The 27,003-nt window shown below is 42.5% G+C and overlaps 1 protein-coding gene across 3 annotated transcripts in view; it reads right to left on the bottom strand.

Moving 5' to 3' along the window:
* Nucleotides 1-27,003, bottom strand: part of si:dkeyp-120h9.1 (Y+L amino acid transporter 2-like) — a 126,554-nt gene that overhangs the window by 34,518 nt on the left and 65,033 nt on the right. For all 3 annotated transcript variants that reach the window (XM_068057633.1, XM_068057641.1, XM_068057645.1), the window contains exons 3-4: nucleotides 13,950-14,075; nucleotides 11,812-11,956 (exon numbers count right to left, since the gene is read on the bottom strand). In XM_068057633.1, the coding sequence (XP_067913734.1) occupies nucleotides 11,812-11,956; nucleotides 13,950-14,075 (271 nt within the window). The remainder of the gene's footprint in view (nucleotides 1-11,811; nucleotides 11,957-13,949; nucleotides 14,076-27,003) is intronic.

The raw sequence follows: 27,003 nt of genomic DNA, 5'->3' as shown, positions 1-27,003 counted from the left end.
TTCTCTCCTATCTCCCTTCATGCCCTCTTTTAGCTCATCTTGTCCTTGAAACCCACCTTCTGCTCCCTCAATCCTATTCCCACTAAACTGTTGATCACCCAATTTTCCCTCCTGGTCCCAACATTAGCCAATATTGTAAACTGTTCTCACTCTTCAGGTATTGACCCTCTTTCCTTTAAATCTGCCGTCCTTGCCCCCTCCTCAAAAAAAACAACCCTTGAGCCCACCGTCCCTACAAACTACCATCCCGTCTCCATCCTCCCCTTCCTCTCCAAAGTCACTGAATGTGTTGTTGCCTCCCAAATTCATTCCCATCTAGACTCTCTAATAAGGTTTCCACCCTGCCACAGTACCGAAACAGCTCTTATCAAAGTCACAAACGACATGCAACGTGACTGGGACAAAGGTACATTTTCCTTCCTTATCCTTCTGGACCTGCAGCTTTCGACACGGTTGACCACACCATCCTCCTCCAATGCCTCTCCACTTTTGTCCAGCTGTGTGGGACTGCTCTCACCTGGTTCCATTCTTAGCTAAGTGTAACCAAAGAATCACTTGCAATGGCTTCTCTTCCTGCTCCTGCACCGTTACCTCTGGTGCCCCCCACAAAGATCTGTTCTTGACCTCTCCTATTTCTCATCTACATGCTGTCCCTCGGCGACATCATCTGAAAGCACAGCGTTAGTTTTCACATATATGCTGACAACACCCAGCTCTACCTCATCGCTGCCTCTCTTGACTCCTCCACTGCTGCTAAACTATCAGACTGCCTATTTGACATCTAGCACTGGATGAGCAGGAATTTCCTTCAATTAAATATTGGGAAGACTAAAGCCATTGTCTTCGGCCACAGCTCTAAATTCCGTTCCCTAGCTACTGACTCCAACCCTTTCCCTGACAACAGTCTGAGGTGAAACCAGTCTGTTTGCAGCCTAGGTGTCACATCTGACGCAAGATGAGCTTCTGACCTCATATTTGTGCCATCCATCAGTAAGACCGGCTATTTACACATCCATGACTACCCAACTTTGCCCGTTCCAGCTCATCTGCTGATGAAATCCTCATTCATGCCTTCATTGCTCTAGACTCGACTAATTCCAATGCACTCCTATCTGGCATCCCACATTCTACCCTCTGTAAATTTGAAGTCATTCAAAACTCTGCTGCTCGTGTCTGAACTCACAATGAGTCTCATTCACCCATCACCCCTGCACTCGCAGACCTACACTGGCTCCCTGTCAAGCAGCGTCTTGATTTTAAAGTTGCTATCCTGGTTTTCAAATCCCTCCTTGGCCTCACCGTTCCCCTTTGCTGTAATCTCCTTCGGCCCCCCAACTCTCTGATATTTGCACTTCTCTTATTCTAGCCTCTTGTGGATCCCTGATTTTAATCATTCCACCAGCGATTCACTAGGTCCTAAACTCTGGAATACCCACCCTCCACCTCTCCGCCCCTCTACCTCACTTTCCTCCTTTAAGACGCTCCTTAAAACCTACCTCTTTGACCAAGCTTTTGGGCATCTGATTTAATATCTCATGTGGCTTGGTGTCACATTTTGTTTCATAATGCTCCTGTGAAACCCTGTGGGATGTTTTATTATGTTAAAGGAACTGTATAAATAAAAGTTATTGTTGTAGGCAAATGTGAGGTCATCCACGTTTAGAGGATAAAACAAGAGTGCTTTCGAAATGGTGAAAAGCTAGAAACAATGGAGGTCCAGGTACACAAATCCTTAAAATGTCATGGGAAGGAATAGAAAATAATCAAAAAGGCCAACGGAATACTGGCCTTTATAACTAGTGGACTAGAATTGAAGGGGATAGAAGTTATGCTACAGCTATACAAATCCATGGTTAGACCACACCTGGAGTACAGTGAGCAGTTCTGGGCACCAAACCTTAGGATGGATGCATTGTCCTTCAAGGGAGTGCAGCACAGATTAACCAGAATGATATCCGGGCTCCGAGGATTAAATTATGGGGCGAGATTACACAAACTAGGTTTGTATTCCTGGATTTAGAAGGTTACAGGGTGATTTGAATGACGTTTTCTAGATATCAAGGGTAACAGATAGGGTAGCCACAGAGAAACTATTTCTACTGGTTAGGGAGCCTCGGACTTAGGGGCAAGTATAAAAATTAGAGCCAGGCCTTTCAGCGATGAAATTAGGAAACACTTCTACACACAAAAGGTGGTAAAAGTTTGGAACTCTCTTATGCAAACAGCAACTGATGCTAGATCAATTGTTAACTTTTCAATTTGAAATTCAGAGACTTTTGGTAACCAATGATATCAAGGGATATGGGGTAAAGGGATATGGAGTTTGGTTGTAGATCAGTCATGATCTCACTGAATGGCCGAACAAGCTTGAGGGGCTAAATGGCCTACTCCTGTGTTCTCTGAAGGTTGAAGTAGTGAAGGATGAAGATTGATGAAGTTGAGGACTCTCAGTAGAATCAACAAAGTATTGACCACTGCAGAATAGCAGACAGAGCAGAACGCTGAACTATTTTCCCAAAACAGTGAAGTCAGAGAAATCAAATTGCATAGACCACACATTGAATACTGTGTCCAGGTCCAACAAGCATAGTAAAGAGTACAGAGAACAGCCACCAGAAGAAAGAAAGAAAAAGAAAGACTTGCATTTATATAACATTTTTCACAACTACCGGGCATGTCAAAGCACTTTACAGCCAATGAAATACTTTTGAAGTGCAGTCACTGTTGTAATGCAAGCAAGCTTAGTATCAGAGATTTGAACTATGAGCAAAGACTGGAGAATCTTGGAATTTTCAGTCATAAAAGGAAAAGACCGAGAGGTGTATAAAATAGCAAATAGCACAGCAAACACAAATTCAGATTATTACTTCAAACTATAATGGCACTTCAACTAGCCCAAAAAAGTTTTGATTGAGAATTAATAACGTGAAAGCAATCTTTGAAAGAGGAAGTAACATTTTTAGTACTCATTCCAAGATCAACATGTTAATTTTGTATTTGTGTTTAACGGTGTGTAGGTGGTAGGCTTTAATGGGGAATTCACTTGTGCTCCTGTAAATAGGAGCAGACTGAAAGTGTGGTTGTTGGGTTAGGAGGTACATGTTTGTAATGTGCATCTGTAAACAGAAGCTTAGAAAAGGGTGTAAAAATTGGCTCCTTTCACCCCCTGGCTTTCTGGAATATTACAGCCTCCAGGTTGCTATGTTGTTCACAATTAATACGGCAACAATTTAAGCATAGTGGACGTTCCTGCTTCAGTTAATTAACCATTGGGTGCATACATAACTTTACTCTCATAACTGTTGGAGGTCATTAAAATTACGTTGGTGTTTGGAAGGATAGGCAGATAGAAAATATCTTCCCTTTTGGGCGAATCCAAATATAGAGACCATAAACACAAGATAGTAACTAATAGATCCAGTACTAAATTCAGCAAAGCTTCTACATCCAGAGTAGTTAGAATGTGGAACTTGCTATTAAATGGAAGTTGAGATGAATAGCATAGACGCATTTAAGAGGAAGCTAAATGAGCACATAGGGAGAAATAAATAGAAGCATATTGTTATGGAAGTGATTGTTTTTTTGTTAAATTTAAAAAAAAAACGAATTTGTAGTTAAACTGAGTAAACGTTGGACCAATTTAAAAAAAAAGACAGCCATCAAGGGGCACTGACGAAGCAGGATTGGCAACATGACTCAAGTTAAAGATAGAACAAAACCCTGGTAACGGGCAGAAAAGTGACAAGCGCCCCTTTGATTGGACAAGCCCAGTAGCAGCAGAGCACACCTGGGATGGGCAGAAAAAAAAACCTCACAAGCTTTTTGGTTGTGTGTCAGTGCGTGTTTTAACTTCTGGAGTGAAATAAAGTCATCAAGTGTCAAGGAAGAAAAACACAACCCAGCTCACTTTCCAGCAATTCTATAAAAGACCCTGTGAAGTCCACTACATTGATTCATCTCACTTCCTGTCTCTGAAGAAAGTCTGCTAAAATTAATTCTCAACGCCGCCTGAAAAGAACTGTTCTAATATATCAGTGACCTGTCTACACGCACTCAGAAGTTAGACTGTATGCCAGTTTTGGAACAACATATCTCATTTGCTGTTTTCTTCAAAAATGAGCAAGTAATCTGCCCAGGTTTTTTTGTTGTTGCCTGTAACAGAGCTCAATTTATAAAAATCCCTTTTATCTTTTCGGTTAACCGGTGTATATGTGTGCATGTGTGAGCATGAAGGGACTAAGGCAAAAAAGGGAAACTTAAAATTTACGTGTTCATGTTTTACTTCATTACTGGTAAAGACTTATTTTATAATAAAGTGATATTTTTTATTGTTCAGTAAAGAAACCTGGTTAGTGTGTTCTATTCAAGGAAAAATAGAATATATGAATGACTGCATCGATAAGAGGGAAAATTTAAAATATATGTTGTGACCTGTGGAGAAGTGGGACTAGAACAAACAGTGCAGTCCTCCTGCTTCAGTCATAACATGGTGAGATGAAGTAAGGTGGGAGAAGTCTCATATGGAGCATAAACAGCGGCATAGACCCGCTGGCCTGAATGACCTGTTTCTGTGCTGTAAAATTTCTTGTAATTGCTATGCAAATGAGATCGAGCTTGCATGATGGTTTTTGTTTAGCATCATTGTCAAAGGGCAATAAACTGTCACTTTGATATATAATAATGTTGGTAGATGAAATCATCCAAAACATTTGTTCAAACTTCAAAAGAAAAACATCCTTATACCTCAGGTATTTTCTCTTGCATGTATTCTCCAGTAGTTCTAATGCTAAAGCCACATGACTGGCTGCACTTGAAAGGAGGACTACCTGATCACAGAAAAATCACTCGAGATAATGATTGAGCATTCTTCAGAGATAAAGGCACAGCATACTCTCCATCTTTATTCCAGGCTGATGCCAACGTGGAAGTAGCCTATGCTACACAAAAAATGGATGCCTTCAATTCTCTGAAAACTTTTTCGGGCAATCAGTATAATATGTGCACAGATCCTGGAGTGGAGTTTGAAGCATCTCCTGGCTCAGAGGAGAGAGTGCTACCAATTAAGTCAAGCACAAAGACACAATCATGCCCACTCATTATGTCATCATGTCTTTGCTGAAAGGGTGTGAGGCTAATCCTTCCGGCATCATTTATGTTCTTCTGAGTGCCTTTGTCTTAAGTAGCTATAATACTATTAGTTATTCTTTGACAACGTAAGAGACATATCAAGCAACACCTCATATTTCTCTCAAGCTGTCCTCTATTTGACGATAGAATATGATGTATCCTTGCATTTGCCGGAGTGAACAGGGTATGCACAGAAGCAAAACATATTTGCTGGACAGTATGGGAGGCCAGAATTTAATAGGAACTTGCTTGCAACCTCAACAGTGGATGAGAGATATCTGCCAACACTGAAAAATATTGGTGTATTTTTTTGCAGCCTTCACCAGATGACTGTCAGCAAAGGTGCCCAGGAAAGCAGTACATGAATTCATATCCAGTGGAAATGTAAATGAAAAATATATACTTAGTAAGTTATTCAAACCACCAACTGCTGGGAAGTAAGTAGCACAAAGTCCGGTGCGACGGAGTCCTGCTTCGACAAAGTGCTGAAGTTGGGAATTTGCTGAATGTGGGAAACTAATTTGCTTAGCAATTACACAGAATTACAAAGAATTTTACTGCACAGAAACAGGCCATTCAGGCCAACAGGTCTATGCCACTGTTAATGCTCCATACGAGACTTCGCCCAACTTACTTCATCTCACCGTACCATCATATTTTCTGTTCCTTTCTCCATTATGTGCTCATCTAGCTTCCTCTTAAATGCATCTATGCTATTCACCTCAAGCACTTCCATTTAATAGCCAGTTCCACATTGAAGAACTTTTGCTGAATTTCTTACTGAATTATTTACTTTGACAATTAATAAAGTTAAAGCAATCTTTGAAAGAGGAAGTAACATTTTTCAATCTCATTCCATGATCTGCCTGTTAGTTTTCTATTTATTGCGTTTAACTGTATGCAGGTGGTAGGTATTCACTGGGGATTTGGCACAGTGAGGGAAGAGGTGCTGTTCTAGTCTTTTACAGAACAAGGAATGGACCAAGAGAGGGAACGGGACATAGCGAGACCCAAGAGTGGAAGTCCATAGGCATTAATTAGGTAAGCAGGAAGGTGATTGATTCATGAGTTTTAAGGTTTCTCTAAACTGGGGTAGTAGTTCAACCTAGTACTGGGGAGATTTAAGTACTGTATTAAATTTACAGCTTATCTAGTTAAACTACTTAACATAACTACAAATTACACAATATTTCTAAACTTGAAATCCTAATTCGTTAAACAAAATACAATAATGATGGCAGAATGGGTGATGTATTGCAGCTGTAGCATGTGGGAGCTGGTGGACACCAGTGTGATCCCCAGCAAAAACATCTGTAGTAATTGTCTGCAGCTCGAGGCATTTCAGCTCAGAGTTGATGAGCTGGTGTCTGAGTTACGGACACTGCAATGCATCAGGGAGGGAGAAAGTTATCTGGACACTTTGCTCAGGAGACAGCCACACCCCTTACGTTAGGTATTTCAGATTTAAGCCCATGGTCAGGGACCGGAAGGTGTGACTATGAATGAGGTAGGTAAGGGGATCCAGAGGTAGCAGTGGAGGAAACTCAGCCCTTGAACTTGTCCACTAGGTTCAAGGTTCTTGCAGCTTGTGCGGATGAGGAACTTGGAATAGGAGGGGAAGGATCCAGTTGCCATGGTCCACGTGGGTAACGACGACATAGGTAGGACTCTAGATTACTACCTGAACCACAAGCAAATTGGCATAAAGTAAATAGGATCAGAGAGTGGAACGGGTGGCTCTAAGACTGGTTTGGGTGAAATGGGTTTCCATTCATGGGGCACTGGCACCAGTACTGGGGAAAGAGGGAGCTATACAGTTGGGACGAGTGTCCTGGTGAATCTTATAACTAGGGCTGTAAAAAGGGCTTTAAACTAAACAGTGGGGGGAAGGGGTGTTAGTGTTCATATGAGGGGTACTTAGAAAGTTAACAAGAAAGGACAAGGCAACAATGAAAGGTAGCGACCCAGAATGATAACCAGTGTGTGTCAGAAAGGGCAGGAGTGTACAAACATAAGAGTTCACCAGCAAATAGGGTCAGACTAGAGAAAATCAGTAAACAGAATTAAAGGCCCTTTATCTGCATGCACGCAGCATTTGCAACAAGATGAATGAATTAATTGATAGCACAAATAGAAATAAATGGGTATATGATAGCCATTACAGCAACAAGGTTGCAGAGTGACCAAGGCAGGGAACTGGATATTCAAAGGCATTTGATGTTTCACATTGATAGGAAGGGAAAGGAAAAGGAGGCGAGGTAACTCTATTAATAAAGGATAAGATCCGTACAGTAGTGAGAAATGATCTTGGCTTGTAAGATCAAGATGCAGAATCAGTTTAGGTAGAGATAAGAAATAGCAAGGGAAAGATGTCACTGGTGGGAGCAATTCATAGACCACCCAGCAGCAGCTTCACTGTAGGACGGGGTATAAATCAAGAAATAATGGGGGATTCTAGGAAAAGGTACTGGAAAAATCGTGGGCAATTTTAATCTTCATAACGATTGGACAAATCAAAGGTAACCTTGAGGATTAGTTCATAGAGTGTATTCAGGACTGTTTCTTCGAACAATACATTCTGGAACCAACCAGGGAACACGCTATTTCAGACCTGGTAACGTGCATTGAGGCAAGATTAATTAATGACCTCATAATAAAGAGTCTTCTAGGCAACAGTGATCATAAGATAGAATTTCAGTTTGAGGGAGAGAAATTTGGGCCTGAAGCTACTGTCTTAAACTGAAATAACAGCAATTACAAAGGTATGAAGATATAGTTGGCTACAGGGGACTGGAAAAAACAGGTTAAATGGTAACAAGGTAAATAAGCAGTTCCAGACATTTACAGAGACATTTCATAACCCTCAAAGATATATTCCACTGAGAAAGAATATGAGAAGGATACACCATCCATGGCTAACCAAGGAAGTTAAGGATGGTATCAAATTGAAAGAAAAGGTGTACAATGTTGCGAAGATTAGCGGTAAGCCAGAAGATAGGGAAAATTTTAGAAAACAGCAAAGCATGACTAAAGAAAAAAGGGAGAAATTAGAATATAAGAGTAAAGTGGCAAGAAATATAAAAACAGACAGGAAGGGCTTCTACAAGTATATAAAAGGAAGCGAGTAGCTAAAGTAAACATTGGTCCCTTAGTGGATGAAACTTGGGAACTAATAATGGGAAATAAGGAAATGGCAGGGACTTTGAACAAGTATTCTGTGTCTGTCTTCACGGAAGAGGCAAAAGGGAGGAAGGAACTTAAAACAATCACGAACACAAGAGAAAAAGTACTAGGAAGACTAATGAGACTAAAGGCTGACAAGTCCCCTGGACCTGATGGCCTGCATCCTAGTGTCTTAAAAGAAGTGGCTGCAGAGATAGTAGATGCATTAGTTGTAATCCTCCAAAATTCCCTATATTCTAGAAAGGTCCCAGGAGATTTGAAAATCACAAATGTAACACCACTATTCAAGAAAGGATGGAGACAGAAAGAAGGAAACTATAGGCCAGTTAACCTAACACGGTCATTGGGAAAATGCTGGAATCCATTATTAAGAAAGCAGTAGCAGGACATTTAGAAAATCATAATACAAAGCAAGCAGAGTCAACATGGTTTTGTGAAAGGAAAATCATGTTTGATAAATGGGTTCAATTCTGGGTACTGCCTGTGCGGAGTTTGCAAGTTCTCCCTGTGACCGCGTGAGTTTTCGCCGGGTGCTCCGGTTTCCTCCCACAGCCAAAGACTTGCAGGTGATAAGTAAATTGGCCATTATAAATTGTCACTAGTATAGGTAGGTGGTAGGGAAATACAGGGACAGGTGGGGATGTTTGGTAGGAATATGGGATTAGTGTAGGATTAGTATAAATGGGTGGTTGATGGTCGGCACAGACTCGGTGGGCCGAAGGGCCTGTTTCAGTGCTGTATCTCTAATCTAAAAAAATCTCATAAGGGCTCTACCATTTAAGATGGAGATGAGGAGGAATTTCTTCTCTCAGAGGGTTGTGAATCTTTGGAATTCTCTCCCCCAAAGAACAGTGGAGGCTGGGTTAAACACATTTAAGTACTATTTGAATATATTCAAGCCTGAGCTAAACAGATTTTTGATGTATAAGGGAATATAGGGCTCGGGGGCGGGGGCAGGCAGGAAAGTGGAGTCAAGGCCACAATCAGATCAGCTATGATCTTATTGAATGGTAGAGCAGGCTCGAGGGGTTTGACAATTCAACAATACAGCCTAACCATAGAAGTATGTGGAAAGGGTTAGCTTGAAGACTGCTGTTGGACCAGGGGGTGGGGGGGGAAACTTGAAGTGAATTATTGGACGTGCACCCCAGAGGCCAGAACTAGCAGTGCAGAAGAGGACACATTGTTGGGTAACATCAGTTAATGTACTTAATGATCACAGGTTGTTTTTATATTATTTTAGATGCACTAAAAAGGAAAAGCACAATGTTGTTTCGCACCCTGAAGTGCAAAAGAGCCAACATTGCTAAGCATGCCCCATATTCCTCAAAATTAAGTTGAATCAACTCAAGTTGCAAAGCTTTAATTACTAATTCACTAAATAATAAGCTGCGTTTAGCTGAATGCAGAATGACACAAAGGTTGGTGGAGTTGCGGATAATGATGAGGATTGTCAGAGGATACAGCAGGATATAGATCGGTTGGAGACTTGGGCGGAGAAATGGCAGATGGAGTTTAATCCGGGCAAATGTGAGGTAATGCATTTTGGAAGGTCTAATGCAGGTGGGAGGTATACAGTAAATGGCAGAACCCGTAGGAGTATTGACAGGCAGAGAGATCTGGGCGTACAGGTCCACAGGTCACTGAAAGTGGCAACGCAGGTGGATAAGGTAGTCAAGAAGGCATACGGCATGCTTGCCTTCATTTTACCAGGATGTTGCCTGGTCTGGAGGGCATTAGCTATGAGGAGAGGTTGGAAAAACTCGGATTGTTTTCACTGGAACGACGGAGGTGGAGGGGCGACATGATAGAGCTTTACAAAGTTATGAGCGGCATGGACAGAGTGGATAGTCAGAAGCTTTTTCCCAGGGTGGAAGAGTCAGTTACTAGGGGACATAGGTTTAAGGTGAACTTGCTGCCAGGGGAGGTGGTGGAAGCAGATATGATAGCGACGTTTAAGAGACATCTTGACAAATACATGAATAGGAAGGGAATAGAGGGATATGGGCCCCGGTAGTGCAGAAGGTGTTAGTTTAGGCAGGCATCAAGATCGGCGCAGGCTTGGAGGGCCGAATGGCCTGTTCCTGTGCTGTTCTTTGTGGTTATTGGAACTCAGAAATCACATATTATGATGTTTGTGATAATTAAGTTGAAAATTGTCTCATGCTTGACTTGGTAGTAGTGGAACAAAGTAGTTATTAGTTGTACATCAATAAGTGCCCTGTGTAGTCCTTGCCATCTTTAGAGCCTTGTAATCTGAGTTTGTTTACATCAGCGTACTAAAGAGCCACTATACACATCACACACAAACCCAAATCTATTACTCCTACATGGACAATATTATCCCACTACTTAAATAGGTTTGACTTTTCATTTCATTTTTAGCTTTTATTGGAAAAAATATCCACAGAAATCAAAGAGGAGAAGAACTAAAAGCTGCATGTGCTTGGTCAAATCATATAGTGATGAAAGCTACAATTTCAAAAACACTGAAAAACCGCTTGCACATTCAGAGGTGTCTATTATTGATAAGATTTTGGGTATTGTTAAAATGTTACATGAAAAACAAACCAAAAAAAAGTTTTAAACTGCTGCAATTGTTTTCTTCCTCCCTTCACCACAATCTCCCGACCAAGATGAGCAGCTTGCTTTAAATAGCGATATGTTTTAATGTTAGATGTGAGGTCCAGACTTAGTTGGGCTCTGGAGCACCAGATCGGATGTTCATTGATGTTAACATAGAAATGATGGGAAATGCAACTGGGCTATAAAAAGATACAAAAGGCAAGCAGCGGAATGTAAATTAAAAATATAATTCATTTTGTAATTAACCTTTGTTGATCTACAGGGGGAAAAAGGCAAAACAAAGCACTGCAGACAACTGGATATTGGAGTAGAAATTGAACCTCATTATATCCATTTTCAGGTGCAAAAATAACTACAAGAGACAATTTTGTGGACATACCTGAAAGCCATTTGACCAATAGTGGGTCAGGTGGTTTTTTGTTTTTAAAGACATCCCTGACATTTGCCTAAAACAGGCATTGAGCCCCTTGGATACACAAATAAGGGGACTGCATTCTGTTTTAGGTTCCCTCACCCATATTCATTGTCACAGAGTGGTGCAAGAGCCCAGTTTGTCCCATTCAGGATTCTGGAGCAGTCCAAGGCTGACTGCCACCAAATGGAAGATTTCTTTCTTTTAAAAGAATACAAAAAAATACGCTCCTGCAAAGTAGTGACTAGAGAGATGGGCATGAAGACAATGTACCAGGAAACTGGGCTCTGCCTCGCTGCCAGAATTTACAGACAGCAGAGTGGAGAAGAGGTGGCCAGCGATGGACTGGGCAACAAATGCAGATCAGGATGGGGTAGTGCAGTAGATCCTCACTGCTCCATTTGCAAGCCATTTTTAACACCATGCCGCCTGATTTGGGGCAGGATAAAAAAGGAAATTGCAGCTCTTGCTTCTACAATCTGTGAAGAAGTCTCAATACTCACCTTTCTGGGTTTTGGATCTCTTCAGTCACGAAGTTAAGAGTGTCCCAACCGGAGTAAGAATATAATGCTGAATATAGAGCTAGGGCCATCTCCCCACCATTCAGTTTGGAGCCTTGAAAGGAATTTTGGAACCTATCAGTTTCTCCTGCAATAGATAGTTCCAGTATTAGGAAATACAAACCAACTCATTCAGTGAGTAAACCTTCCTAAGGAAAATGTTCTGAAAACTGTTAATGTGCTTTTAACAAGGCAAAAACAAACTTGATCTCAGAAACAGTTACATTTCCCAATCTCAAAAACACATGGGTAAATTTTGCGAGATGAAACTCCTAGTGCACCCACTTGACATGATAGGGTTGCAAGTCGGAGAGGCAGGTGTAGAGCTGCACAATGCAAACTACTGTCTTTCAGAGCAAGTCAAGGATCGGCTCACTCAATCTGTGGCACTTATAACATTTCAGCAATTACAATGAATTACTGAAAGATTGGGAGGACTGACAATAAATCCCACGCTCCCACTGAGCAAATCTCTGTACTAGGAGCCTTGCCTCATAATATCTATCCTTAAGTGCTGTGCAGAGTTCCTAAGCATTCAATATCAAGAAAGAGATGAATTCACAGTTAAACAGAACTTTGCACATCCTCAACACATCCCAGAGAACTTTATAACCAACCTCTGAAGTGGAGGTACTCTAGGCAATGAGAGCAATGAATTTTAAGTAACAAAGTCGCACGAAGGAAAAAATAATTGAATTAATAACCAGACAGTTTGTGGTGGCGTTGGTTGAGGAAGATTGGCACTTTTCTTCAATTAGTGCCATGGGATCTTTTATGTTCACCTGAATAAGCAGATGGGGCCTTGGTTTAACGTCTCATCTGAAAGACATTCGTTTGGACAATCCAGCACTGTCTCAGTTTGGCACGAAAGTGTCAATCTAGGTATATGCTCCCTGGAGGGATACATAAACACATAACCTTCTGACTCATGCAAGAGTCCAAGTTACACCAGAGCAGATCATTATATCTTAAGTGAGTGCGAGCAACAGAAATACTATATATGTGCGTGTGTGTGTATGGCAGAGAGGTGGGGGGGGAGGGGGCGAGACAGAGAGGGCGAGACAGAGAGGGCGAGCCATTTCAGCTGTCAGTGTAACTTGTAACTGCTATTCTTCAATGGCTGTTTGCACCAACAATGCAACCATGAGGTGGCACAGTACTGGCACATGTGCAAACGTAGCCTCATGACTTTGCGACATCTCAGGCAGCTGCCAGTAATAAAAATGAAAACGGCATTGCTCAATTTGTCACAAAAATGAATTAAATACAAACCCCTTCAATGGCTGTGATCAGAGCCTCCGACCCACCCCCAATACCCTGCTCCCTCCTGCCATCGCCGCTTCTGCTCGCTCCCCACCTCGCTGCTGCTTACCCCTCAGCCACTTGCTCCCCGCCTTGCCGCTTGCTTCCAGCTTCCTCCCCTGCCTGCTTGCTCCCGGCCTCGCTGCTACCCCCCTCTCGGCCACTCACTCCCAGCCTTCACCCCGCTCCCCCCCCCACCCAGTCAGCCCTGGCTGCTCGCTCCACCATCAGCCACTCGCTCACCGCCACCTCCACCCCCCCCAACCCCGCTGCTTCTCCAGGTGGTGGGTAGCAATCGGCCGAGCGGGGTGGGGGGGGAAGCGGTGAGGTGGGCAGCAAGTGGCTGAGGGGGAAGAGCGTTGAGGCGGGGGGAGTGCGGCCAAAGCAGCAAGATGGGGAAGCAGCGAGGCCTGGAGCGAACAGCCGAGGGGGGAAAGCGGCGAGCAGCTGAAGCAGGATACTGTTCGGGGGATGGAGACAGAAATTGAGGGGTCAGGCAATGCGTGGACGTCATTGCGTGGTGACATCAGCGCACGTGAGCAGATTCATACGGGCAAGCTGGCAGGTGTTCTGATTCACTGATGACGTCAATGATCATTCTGCGCATGCTCTGCATTGTCAGGAGACACTCTCTTTAAAATTTGACATATTGAAGAACAATGTTGGAATCTTTCATGAACATTTAATTACTTTACAAACGCAAAACCCGTGTTTGGCATTGTATACCTCTAATGATTACCACACAATTAAAAACATGTTAAAAAGTTAAAGCCATTTACCTTGACACAACTTCACCAATCCAGCTATGATGATGATAATCAAGGCAATCACTTTAGCGAAGGTAGACACCACCTGTACAGTAGCTCCCCATTTCACCTTGGCACAGTTTACTAACGTCAGCAGACCTTTGGATTTAAAATATATAGTTAGTTACTGAGAAAGTTCAACAGATGGCTCTTTGAAAGATCCAAAACTAATCCAGAGTCCAGAACCGGGGGTCACAGTCTCAGGACACGGGGTATGCCATTTAGAACAGAGATGAGGAGAAATTTCTTCACTCAGAGGGTGGTGAACTTGTGGAATTCTCTACCGCAGAAGGCAGTGGAGGCCAAGTCATTAAACATATTCAAGAAGGAGATAAGATATATTTCTTAATGCCAAAGGGATCAAGGGATATGGGGAGAAAGCAGGAACAGGGCACTGAATTAGACGATCAGCCATGATCTTTTTTCAATGGCGGGGCAGGCCCGAAGGGCGGAATGGCCTACGCCTGCTCCTATTTTCTATGTTTCTAATCCTTTTTGCCTCCTCTTTCCCTATAACCCTGTATCTGCCTCTGCTTCAAATATTTATTCAACTTTCTCAAAAACAAATCATGTCTGCATCAGCCACATTAACAACCTGCTGCACAAAAATATTCCAACTTTTCTCCTCACTCACTTCATGACCATTTTAAACTGATGACTCATCATCACTGACCCAACCAGAGATAACAGGTTTTGTTTATTCACTCCAATAAAACCCTTCATAAATTTGGAAAATCTGTTATTAAGTATCCTGTTAGCTTTCTCTGTTCCAGTGGAAACACTCTCACCATCCTAAATCTCTTCTCATAACTATGGTTTCCCATCATGGCATCATCTGTTAAGTCTACAATGGACGCCCTCTGTGACTTTAAAAGGTCCTTTCTACAACAAATTACCCAAAACCGGCACACAATACTTTTAACTGTTGGCTAAAGATGTTTTGAATAAATTTCGTACAGTCCCCACCACTTGTCCATGTTTAAATCGGGCAAACAGCACTAACGAATTCCCATTACCATTATTAAAATTGCCTCTTTCAATGTGTTAAATATGCCGGGTAATTTGCATCTCATTAAGGTCTACTACTAAGTAAATTAAATAATAATCCAAACAGCTTTTTTTAAAAATAAAAGACAAATTTTATCTTTTGTATTTCTCATCTGCTATCCCTGTCAAGTTTTAGCAGAGTTCCATTTCCTCTGTAGCTGTTACTGTCCTTGTACAGGCAATCACAGAGAGAGGAAAGTTATGGCCAGCAAGTATTACAGATAAACATCAAACCATGCCTTTTCTATGTGAAATAAAAATGGCACTATGCACAGGTCCTCTTGAAGGAATGTTTTTGTCCATTTCAAGGTTTAAACAGTGTCACAACTTTTAGATTGTGTAACAATTAAACTTGCCACAGAAAGTTATGCTTTGCCCATTCCAGACTAAATACTCTTAACGGCATGCAAGTATTAATTACAGTCAAACAATTGCTCCGGCACTAAAAATTAACCATTACAATTGTGGAGTCTCATTGGTATGGGCTTTAATTGTTGGAGATTAAAAACAAATTTAAAATTTTCAACTCTACTTTTCCTTTCTGTCGCTTTCTCGCTCTCAATCTAATCTTATTTCCTTCTCCATTTCTTTTTCTGTACCTGATTTGACATTGAATTAATCCACTATAATTTACACTTCCTTTTCAGTCCTTCGGTTTTATTTCACAATCCTTCACTCTAATTAGTTAAGGACATACACAATTGCTTTCCCTATTCACTCAGGTCCCAGTTGCCTCGTTTTGCTCATTGTAATATTATCAGCTCACACTTGCAGCAACTGGTCACGCAAAAACTGTAAAAGCCTAAACATGCAAGAGCAAGTCCAACCAACATAATATGCTGTTACTACAGCAACACTTGGCCCATTATCATTTACACAGTGATCCTATAACAACAATATCCCCATTATAATCATTTACAAAGTGATCCCAATTATAATACACAGCAATCCTAATAATCATTTACAGTAATCCATATAATAATGCAATGATGCCTATTATAATCATTTTTACAGTGATCCCCAGAGTAATGCACAGAGATCCCTATTATAATCCTGCACTTAGTTCTCCATATTTTAATGGACAGTCTGCAGCTTCCGACTACATATTGGTGTCATTACTAAGACCACTTATTTCCACCTCCGTAACATCGCACAACTTCATCTCTGTCTCCGTTCATCTGCTGCTGAATCCCTCATCCATGCCATTGTTACTAGATTTGACTGTTCCAATGCACTTGTGAATGGTCTCCCACCTTCTAGCCTTTGTAAATTTGAGATCAACCAAAATTCTGCTGCCTGTGTCTCAATTCACATCAAGTCCAATTCGCCTATCATGGCTGTGCTCGCTGACCGACATTGGCTCCCGGTCAAGTAACGTTTTGATTTCTCATCCTGGTTTTCAAATCCCTCCATATCTCTAACTTCCACAACCCTCAGATACCTGCGCTCAAAGTTTGGCCTATTGAGCATCCCCCATTTTAATAGCTCCACCACTGTTGGCTGCGCCTTCAGTTACCTAGAACCTATGCTCTGGAATTCCCTCCCAACACCTCTCGACCTCACTTTCCTCCTTTAAGACGCTCCTTAATATCCACCTCTTTGACCAAGCTTTTGGACATCTAAAACAACGGCCGGAATTTTACAGTGGATGGATGGGAGCCGGACTCAGACGTGAAAGTTGGTAGTGAGCCCACTTCCGCCTAATGCGGGGATCTGTCCCGTATTTTACGGATCCCCAGGCTTTAATTGTCCCAAGGCAGGACTTCAACCCAGCTGGGCTGGCAGCACTTAGTCCCAGCAGCGCCACCGGCACATAAGGAAGCCATTCAGCCCATCGTGTACGCGCTGGCCAAAAAAACTAGGTGCCCAATCTCATCTCACCTTCCAGGATCTGGTTCATAGCCTTGCAGGTTACAGCACTTCAGGTGCATGTCCAGGCACCTTTTAAAAGAATTGAGGATTTCTGCCTCTACCACCGTTCCTGGCAGTGAATTCCAGACACCCACCACCCTTTGGGTAAAAATGTTTTTCCTCATGTCCCCTCTAATCCTTCTATCAATCACCTTAAATCGGTGCCCCCTGGTAATTGACCTCTCCTGTCTACTCTATCTAAGCCCCTCATAATTTTGTACACTTCAATTAAGTCACCCCTCAGCCTTCCCTGTTCCAAGGAAAACAACCCTAGCCTATCCAATATTTCCTCATAGCTGCAGAATTGGCTCAGGGCCAGGAAACAAAGGGTAGTAGTCGACGTATGTTTTTGTGAATGGAACGCTGCTTCCAGCGGCGTTCCACAGGGCTCAGTGCTGGGACCCTTGCTGCTTGTGGTATATTGTAATGATTGGGACTTAAATGTGGGAGGCATGATTGGGAAATTTGCTGATGACACAAAAATTGGCCGTGTAGTTGATAGTAAAAAGAGGATAGCTGTAGATTCCAGAATGATATCAATGGTTTGGTTGAGTGGGTGGAAAAGTGGCAAATGGAATTCAGTCCAGAGAAGTGTGAGGTAATGCATTTGGGGAGGGCAAATAAAGTGAGGAAATACACAACAAACGGGAGGCTATTGCGAGGGGTAGAAGAGATGCGAGACCTTGGAGTGCATGTCCACAGGTACCTGAAGGTGGCAGGATAGGTAGATAGAATGGTGAAGAAGGCATATGGAATGCTTTCCTTTATTGGCCAAGGTACAGAATACAAAAGCAGGGATATAATGCTGGAACTGTATAAAACGCTGGTTAGGCCACAGTTGGCGTATTGCATATAGTTCTGGTCACCACATTACAGGAAGGACATATTTGCTCTGGAGAAAGATTTACAAGAATGTGGCTCAGTGTTATTTTTGTTTTATAATGCTCCTGTGAAGCACCTCGAGACATTTTATTATATTAAAAGGTGCTATATAAATATAAATTACTGCTGCAGTCGGAGTTGAACGTGCAAAATGCAATTTTTAAAATCTATTTTAACATATTAAATAATGTGTGGTGAAATATAGGATTTGAAGTAACCTTTGTTGAAAGACTTTTTGTAACTTTGAATAATAAGGCTTAACCTGTTTCTCATTCCCTGATCAAAATGAATGTTTAAATATGTTATTTAAAACAGTTAAAATATATGGTACATGTTTATCATAATGCAACCTTTGCTCCTGGCTCACTCACTCTCTAATAGTTCTGACTATCTCGACAGTCACATCACCACAATGTATGAAATGGAAACACTTCTTCTTTGGCCTCCTTGTCTCGGGAGACAATGGGTAAGCGCCTGGAGGTGGTCAGTGGTTTGTGGAGCAGTGCCTGGAGTGGCTATAAAGGCCAATACTAGAGTGACAGACTCTTCCACAGGTGCTGCAGATAAAATTGGTTGTCAGAGCTGTTTCGAAACTAAGATAATGAAATGAATCTGACACTGCTATCGGCACCTTGGTCATTATCCAATTTTGTCCATTATATCTAATTGGAAAATCTTATGTGCATTTATTGCTCGCTGGTGTCCATTGCCAACAATATTGTAGCCCGCCAATTTCAAGTTATAAAAATTGATAGTGTATCTATTACTATGAACTCGCAGTGAGATAAGTCCTATTTTTTTTTTTAAAGAATGCAAGCCAAGACACTGTTTACCATGTGGCATTTTTGGCCTCAATCTTTTACAATTTATATAAATGACTTCGATGAAGGGACCATAGGTAAGGTTGCTAAATTTGCTGATGACACAAAGGTAGGTAGGAAAGCAAATTGTGAGGAGGAAATAAGGGGACTACAAAGGGATATAGATAGGTTGAGTGGGCAAAGACCTGGCAAATGGAGTATAATGTGGGAATTTGTCCACTTTGGCAGGAAGAATAAAAAAGCATATTATCTAAATGGTGAGAGATTGCAGTGCTCGGAGATGCAGAGGGATCTGGGTGTCCTAGTGCATGAATCGCAAAAGGTTAGTATGCAGGCACAGCACGTAATTAGGAATGTTATCGTTTATGTTGCCCATTGTGGGAGAATCTAGAACTAGGAGTTACTATTTAAAAATAAGGGGTCGCCCAATAAAGATAAGAGATGAGGACAAATATTTTCTCTCAGAGGGTCTTGAGTCTTTGGAATTCTCCTCCTCAAAAGGCGGTGGAAGCAGAATCTTTGAATATTTTTAAGGCAGAGGTAGATAGATTCTTGATAAGCAAGGGGGTGGAAGGTTATCGGGGGTAGGTGGAAATGTGGAGTAATCAGTTCAGCCATGAACTTATTGAATGGAGGAGCAAGCTCGAAGGGCCGAGTGGCCTACTCCTGCTCCTAATTCATATGTTCATATGCAAGACAGCTGAATTCCAATGAAGTGTTCCTTGAATTTGATTTTCTAATACATGACTTAATCAGGCATCTTAACCTAATTTAGAAGGTTACATTTGTGTTTAAAAACACCTTTAATGTAGTAAAACTTCCCAAGGTGCTTCACAGGAGCGTGATCAGATTAAAACTGACAGAGTCAAACCAAGTCAAATCTTGTCCAGCTGGAGTCTGTTTGAAGTCATTTGTAGCTGTGGGATCCCTCTGCAGGAAGTATTTTCATGTGGGGAAATCAAGGGTTACAACCAAGCTTAAAGAAATGTTCCACTTCACCTATAATCATTCATTATTTTTAAAAAGGTTAATGTAATGACTCCCCGTAAAATGATGGAAGAGGAATGCAATTAACAGTTTAACTATAGCAACTGCCCAGCCATCTTAATTAGGCATATACACATAGTTTCTCATCAGGATATTGGATGAGATACTGCAAGTTAGCAGAAAGTGAATTTGGTGAAGGGACCAACACGAACTGTGAAAAGAAAAAGGAGGAAACAGTGCCTCAATGTCACTAAGAACTGTATAAAGTATTTGTCATAAGAACTGTGTAAAACACTAAACAATGAGATTTAGAAATAGAGAAAACCAATAAGAGACCCGCAATAATCTGTAATTTCTCTGCAAAAGGGATCACGCCACAATTTTTTTTGCCAGAAGTCCAAGTGAAGAATTTTCACCCCATCTCAGCCCTGAATGGTCAATGCCTTATTTTCAGACTAGACCCTCCAACCAGGGGAAAAACAGCCTCTCAGCATTTAACCTGTTAAGCCCTCTAAGAATTTTATATACGTTTCAATGTGATCAGCTCCCATTCTTATAAACTCCAGACACTATAGAATCATATAAACACAGCACTGGAGGCCACCATTCGGCCCATCGTGCTTGTGCTGGCTCTTTAAAACTGCAGTCGTGCTTATCCCGCATTCGGACTTTTTGCCCGTAACTCTGTAAGCTCCTCATTCTCAAGTACCTGTCCAACACCAGTTTAAAATTATGAAATCAGCTTCCACCACCTTTCCCGGCAGAGCATTCCAGATCCCAACAACAGTGAAAAACTTCTCATCACCCTTCTTGGCTTTTTTTTAATTAATGATTTTGAATCTATGGCCTCTGGTTATGGACACACTTGCCAGAAAATGGTTTTTCCTCTGTCGACTCCATCAAAACCTCTTATCTTGAAATCCTATATCAGATCATCTCTTAACATTCTCTGTTCCAAGGAGAATAGTCTGAACTTGTCCAACTTCTCATTACTGAAGTCTCTCATTCCTGGTAACATCCTGGTAAAACTCTTCTGCACCCTTTCTAAGGCTTTTATATCTTTCCTGAAGAGTTGTGCCCTGAAGTGTTCACAATATGCCAGTCGGGATCTAATCAGCGATTTATAAAGTTCTAGCAGTTTAAACCATAATGCTATTTGCTTTTACATTCTATTCCTCTATTTATAAACTAAAAAGTAACCCAAATGCTTTTTTTTTTTAAAAAACCACTTTTGTATGCTCTATGGCATGATTTAATTTATCATGGTTTGGAATGTTTTTATTTCTGCACTGCGGCCAAGAAGACATTGTGATAGTCTGTGGCAGAGAGTGAAGATTAGGTGGGGTACTGTTATTGAAAGAATTGGGGTTGGCTTTACTGGTATTACATTCCAATGAGTTCCTCACAGCCAACCTGGAAATGGGCTGTCTAGGTTGGCTTCTCCTGTTTCTCAGCTGGTTAGCGTATAGCTGGTGGCAAGGACTGTCCCCTCATCATAGTGAGGTTGTACAGCATGCAGCAGACCATTAGGAATCTCGACATCCACTCTGTCAAGAACTGCAGGACTCCCCCAGAACAATCTAAGGCAGGGGAAGAATTGTTTTAGCACACTAATGATCTGCTCTATCACCTTTCTTGGTTATCATTGTATGCGTGCTGTGCACTTATGTGTGGGTTGTGCAGCAGAGTCATGAGCCACGTCATAGCCATCCAATAGCCACCCTTTGCTTTGCAATGGTGGCTCAAATGTGGCTTTCACAGAATTTGTACTCCAATACATTATGAGGATTGCTGAGGTGCCGCCCAGGGGGAGCTGCCACAGAATGAAGGCATCATGACTGCTACCAGGATACCAGGCATTGATTTGCATTATTCACTGCCTATAGTCACACACCAGCTGTATGTTGAGGGAGTAGAAACACTTTTGGTTCTGGTACAGGGCAGAGTTGGCATGCGCTGGGCGCAAAGCAATGTGCGTGCAGGCAATGGCACCCTGCACTATGGGCGAACCTGCAATCCTAGCAAAGCCACGTACTCTCTCTGGCAAGAGAGAATGATATGTAGTTATCTCTCTTTGAACGGAGCACCAGTGATCTGCCTTACACAACAGTGGATGGGAAAACTGCAAGATGTAGCAAATAGCTCCAGCTCCAACCTGGAAGGAGCCAGACACACAAGATTTTAATGGCCATGGTCAACTTCACAGCCAATGCAGTCCTTGCTTGGCTCTCAGGTTGCAGTTGTGACTGCAGCAGGTGGCAAATTTCAGTGAAGACGTGTCACATATTGTTCATCACTGAGGTTCATATAGAATAATTACTTTCTGAACATCCTGGGTGGATAAGGCATCCTACCAAGTGTCCTTCTACCCCTCCTTGCTCTTCCAGCAGCCTGTCTTGCTCTGTGTGGCCTCTGCTCATTCTGCAAGTCATGCTGTACTCAGAAGGGAATGCCTACTAATGCACCCATGTCTGAGAGCAACTAGTTGGTACAGAGACCTAGAAGTCAATAAAAAAATCCTTCAGCACCTAAACAACTTGAAACAACTATAGAAAGCACCAAACGCAGCAGCATCCAAAATAAACCAACCAACCTGCAAGTTGTTGATGTTCCCTTTAAGTAGTACTGCTGGGGGATTCTCCCACTGCCAAAAGCATGTTCAGCTATACAAGGTTAAGAGACGGAATTAGTTGGAGTGTTGAGCTCTAAAATGGCAACACTGGTGTCAAAACAGCATTGCATGCTGAATGATATCACAATCTATCTGCTCTGCATATTTCCAGTGGATGCTCTCACCAATATGGCAGTCAGCAGCATTCACCCCTGCACTCCCCGCAAACGTCATTTTGGAGCTCTAAGGGAACTCACAGTGCCCCATAAAAAGGTAGTGTCCTATGCCCAACCATCAGCTGGTTCATCAATGACCTTCCCTCCGTCATAAGGTCAGAAGTGGGGACGTTCACTGATAATTGCACAGCGTTCAATACCATTCCCAACTCCTCAGATACCGAAGCCGTCCATGTCCAACGCAGCAAGACCTGGACAACATTCAGACTTGGGCTGATGGGTAGCAACTAACACTCATGCCACACAAGTGCCAGGCAATGACCATCTCCAACAATAGAGAATCTAATCACCTCCCCTTGATGTTCAAAGGCATTAGCATCATTGAATTCCCCCAAGATCAACTTCCTGGGAGTCACCATAGACCAGAAACTTAAATGGACAAGCCATATAAATGCTGTGGCTACAAGGAGGTCAGAGGCTGGGAATTCCGTGCAGAGTAATTCACCTCCTGACTTTCCAAAGCATGTCCACTTTCGACAAGGCACAAATCAGGAGAAAAATGGAATATCCTCCACTTGCCTGGATGAGTGCAGCTCCAATAACACTCAGGAAGCTTGATTGGCACCCCATCCACTACTGATGCACAGTGGCAGCAGCGTGTGCCGTCTACAAGATGCACTGCAGCAACTCGCCAAGCCTCCTTCGACAGCACCTTCCAAACCTGCGACCTCTACCACTTGGAAGGACAAGGGCAGCAGACATATAGGAACACCTCCACCTGCAATTTGCCTTCCAAGCCACACATCCACCTGACTTGGAACTATATCACTGTTCCTTCACTGTTTTTATCTCAAAATCTTGAAGCTCCCTCCCCAACAGCAATGTGGGTGCACCTCCACCATATGGACTGCAGCAGTTCAAGGCAGCTTGTCACCACTTCTCAAGGACAATTAGAGATGGACAATAAATGCTGGCCTTTCCAGAGATGCTCACATTTCATGAACAAATAAAAAAAAATAATGGGTCCAAGTTCTTGCCTCCTTACTTTTGTACTCTAAGCCCCTTGCAATAAAGGCCAACATAACATTTCCCTTTCCAATTGCTTGCTGTACCTGCATTTTAACTTTCTGTGATAGATGTACAAGGATCACCCAATTCCCGCTGAACCAAAATACAGCAGTCTTATGCCTTTTAAAAAATATTCTGCTTTTCCATTCTTCCTGTCAAAGTGGATAATTTCACACTTTGCTTCATTATTCTTCATCTGCCACCTTTTTGCCCATCACTTAACCGGTCTACATCCCTTTGAAGCCTCTTTGCATCCTCCTCGCAGCTTACTTTTCCACCCGATTGGGAATCTTGGGGAGCCAGGGGTAAGCACTCCTCCTGGCTTACAAGCAGTGCTGTAAAGGCACTCAACTTTCATTAACCTCTTCCTTTTGCATATTTGTAAAAGCTCTTACAATCTATTTTTTTATACCTTGCTAGTTTGCTCTCATGTTCTATTCGCTTCCTTTATCAATTTCTCGGTCATCCTTTGCTGATTATTTTTATTTTTTTATTAGAGATACAGCTGAAAATGCTCCAATTCCTCAGGCTTACTAATCTTTTTGGCTACATTGTAAACTTCTTCTTTTAATCTAATACTATCCTTAACTTCTAGAACTAGCCATGGCAGTACCATTTTTCCAGTGGAGTTTTTATTCCTCAAGGGAATGTGTATTCATTAAGGATTATGAATTATTTCTTTAAATCTGTGTCATTGCTTATCAATCAGATCTTTTAATCGAGTTCACCAATTCCCCTTCTCCCCTCACCACAACCCTACCCTTATGCTTTTCAGATATCCAAGAGCTCAACCTAGCCAGGAGATGGTGAAGTGGATGAGCAGGAAGACAGTGATGAAGAAGAAACACCATCACTCGTACATTTGCAGCCGCCAGGTCAGATACTAACCTCTGCAAACTTTAGAAGATAGCTTAGAGGCAAGATCTGCGGATGGTGAGAAACCGGGAATGAGTAGCCTGCAGCCAGGGCAGGGGACAAGGGTAATGCAGGTACCAGCTTGCCAGACTGCACAGGAGTTCTGCTGCGGAGGACTCGGGTGAGCATTTTGATGGGTTGGGTTACAGAAAATGGCTGACGGGTATGCACAATGAAATACTTGGTGCATTGGCAGTTCTCCCAGAAACCTGTGGTCAATGTCAAGGAGTATGGAAGAGTCCAGCACCAACTTGGCACAGGGCTTTGAGCAGAGCTTGGAGCCTATCCTTTGCAGCATGGAAGTGATGATCAGCTCCATTAGCACACTTGTGGCCCAAACACAATGTACCATCTCGTGGTCCATGTCTCAGCTTCCACTGCAGCACAAGCAGAAGCCACCCAACGTCTGGGTGTTGCAGTGGAAGCTCAGACTTCTGTCACGCAAAGTCAACTTGTTCTCATGGAAGCTCAGACTGCTGCCATGATGACTGTGATTACCAGTGTTAAAAGGGGCTTGTAGGGTGTCACATCAGTCCAGCAATCTGTCCTCCAACATATTACTAGGATTGCTGAGGCACCATCCGAGGGGAGGGGTAGTGGCTCTGTGGAGCACAAATCTGTAGTCCTCTTTCAAGCTGACAGGACACATCATCCCACGGGCTGTTGCCCGTCAACCAGCCAGCTCAGACTGCTGCCGCCCAAGCCAAGATGATGCAGTCTGAAGCTGGGCCTTCTAAGCCCAGAGCTGTGTGATGTCATCCTGCAAGACCATCTGCAGCCTCCCTTAATGAAATTCATCAGGTTTCCATCAGCCATGTTACAGCCACAAGGGCTGCACCTTGAAGATTTGGGCAGATATGGCCTCCTCCCTCAAGCCCTTTTCCCTCTCCTCCTTCTTCTAGCAACTTGTCCTGCTCTGTGCCACCTCTGCTCATTCTCCCAGTCATATTGTAATCCAAAGGGGATGCAAACTATTGCACCAGCATGTGGAAGCAAGTGGCTTGTCAAGACAAAGTCTTACATGCCACACTACTCCCTGTAGACATCAGCAACTTTAACCAACCCTGGAAAGCACCAAATCATTTTACAGTCAAGGCAAGAGCCAGTAGAAATAAAACTAACTTGAAAGTAGCCGACTTTAAATCGTACTAGTGGGGGTTGGTTGTGGGGGGGGGGGGGCAGTCTTTACAAGTGCTCAGCTGTGCAAGGTGAAAGAGAGTGCATCAGCTGGAGATTCAAAATGGCATTGCTGATGTCAAACCAGTGTTACAAGCTGACTGAAATCACAATCTTGCTGAAGCACTAATGCCAAGACCAAAATGGCACTGATGCGGCTAACACCAGAAATATGCACACAAGTGCACCATTTTGGATGCAAAGTGGCATCAGCAGGACCAAAAAAAAAAAAATGGGCAAAAGAGCCACATTTCACACCCCCTGCCCCTTCCTGACATGCTCTACTTGATTTTACTTAAATTGCTACTGATACCAGCATTTATTACCGGATTTAAAATAAAACCTCAAATTCTCAAACAACCACAGTGGTATTTGAACTTAAGTTATTTGGACTATTAGACTAGGCTTCTGGATTACTAGTTCAGTAAAATAACCACTAGTACCCCATTTTAATGTAGGTCTACAAATTATAAAATTACAGTATGGAACTTAATAGAAGGCTTGGAAGGACAGGCTAGATGGACCAATTGTCTATGCCCGTCTTGGTCCTCTCCTCGATTCAGTTTCGAACATAAAATGAAGATATTTTCTTTGGTAGCCTCATATCAACTTTTTATGTAAAAGAAGCTTTGTTGTGGATATGAATTTATGAATCAACATCTAAAATCTCAGTGTAAACTGAATTAGCGTAAGCCAAGTTTTTAAAGAGATAGTAAAGTGCATTGCTGCATACATAAAAGTTTTTGGAATTAGGACTATGTCAATGGATTGTCCTTTCACCTGAAGGACCCGAATTTAAACCCAGGCCAGGTTGGTTGAAAAAATTGCTCCTCTCTGTACAACTCATTAGGGTCCTACATGCATTACATTTGAGCAGTCCAAATCTAGCTCTCAAATGACTGCAGGCTCACAGCATACAACTGCCTCCGGTTTAGTACTAATGCAATAATGCATAATTCAGAGGGGTAATAAGGTTGGCTGTAAACATCGGGGCAGTGTGCTGCAGTTGGCAGTACCGGCACAGTGGCGCAGTGGTTAGCACCGCAGCCTCACAGCTCCAGGGACCCGGGTTCGATTCCGGGTACTGCCTGTGTGGAGTTTGCAAGTTCTCCCTGTGTCTGCGTGGGTTTTCTCCGGGTGCTCCGGTTTCCTCCCACAAGCCAAAAAGACTTGCAGGTTGGTAGGTAAATTGGCCATTATAAATTGTCACTAGTATAGGTAGGTGGTAGGGAAATATAGGGACAGGTGGGGATGTTTGGTAGGAATATGGGATTAGTGTAGGATTAGTATAAATGGGTGGTTGATGTTCGGCACAGACTCGGTGGGCCGAAGGGCCTGTTTCAGTGCTGTATCTCTAATCTAAAAAAAAAAAAATCTAATCTAAAGGGGAAGCCTGAACTCTCACTGTTAGTGTCTCTCACTGAGAAGTGTAG

The sequence above is a fragment of the Heterodontus francisci genome, chromosome 2 (assembly GCF_036365525.1).
Source record: "Heterodontus francisci isolate sHetFra1 chromosome 2, sHetFra1.hap1, whole genome shotgun sequence".
NCBI lineage: Eukaryota > Metazoa > Chordata > Chondrichthyes > Heterodontiformes > Heterodontidae > Heterodontus > Heterodontus francisci.
The sequence above is the reverse complement of the archived record's forward strand: the minus strand, read 5'-3'. Positions and strand labels throughout refer to the sequence as shown.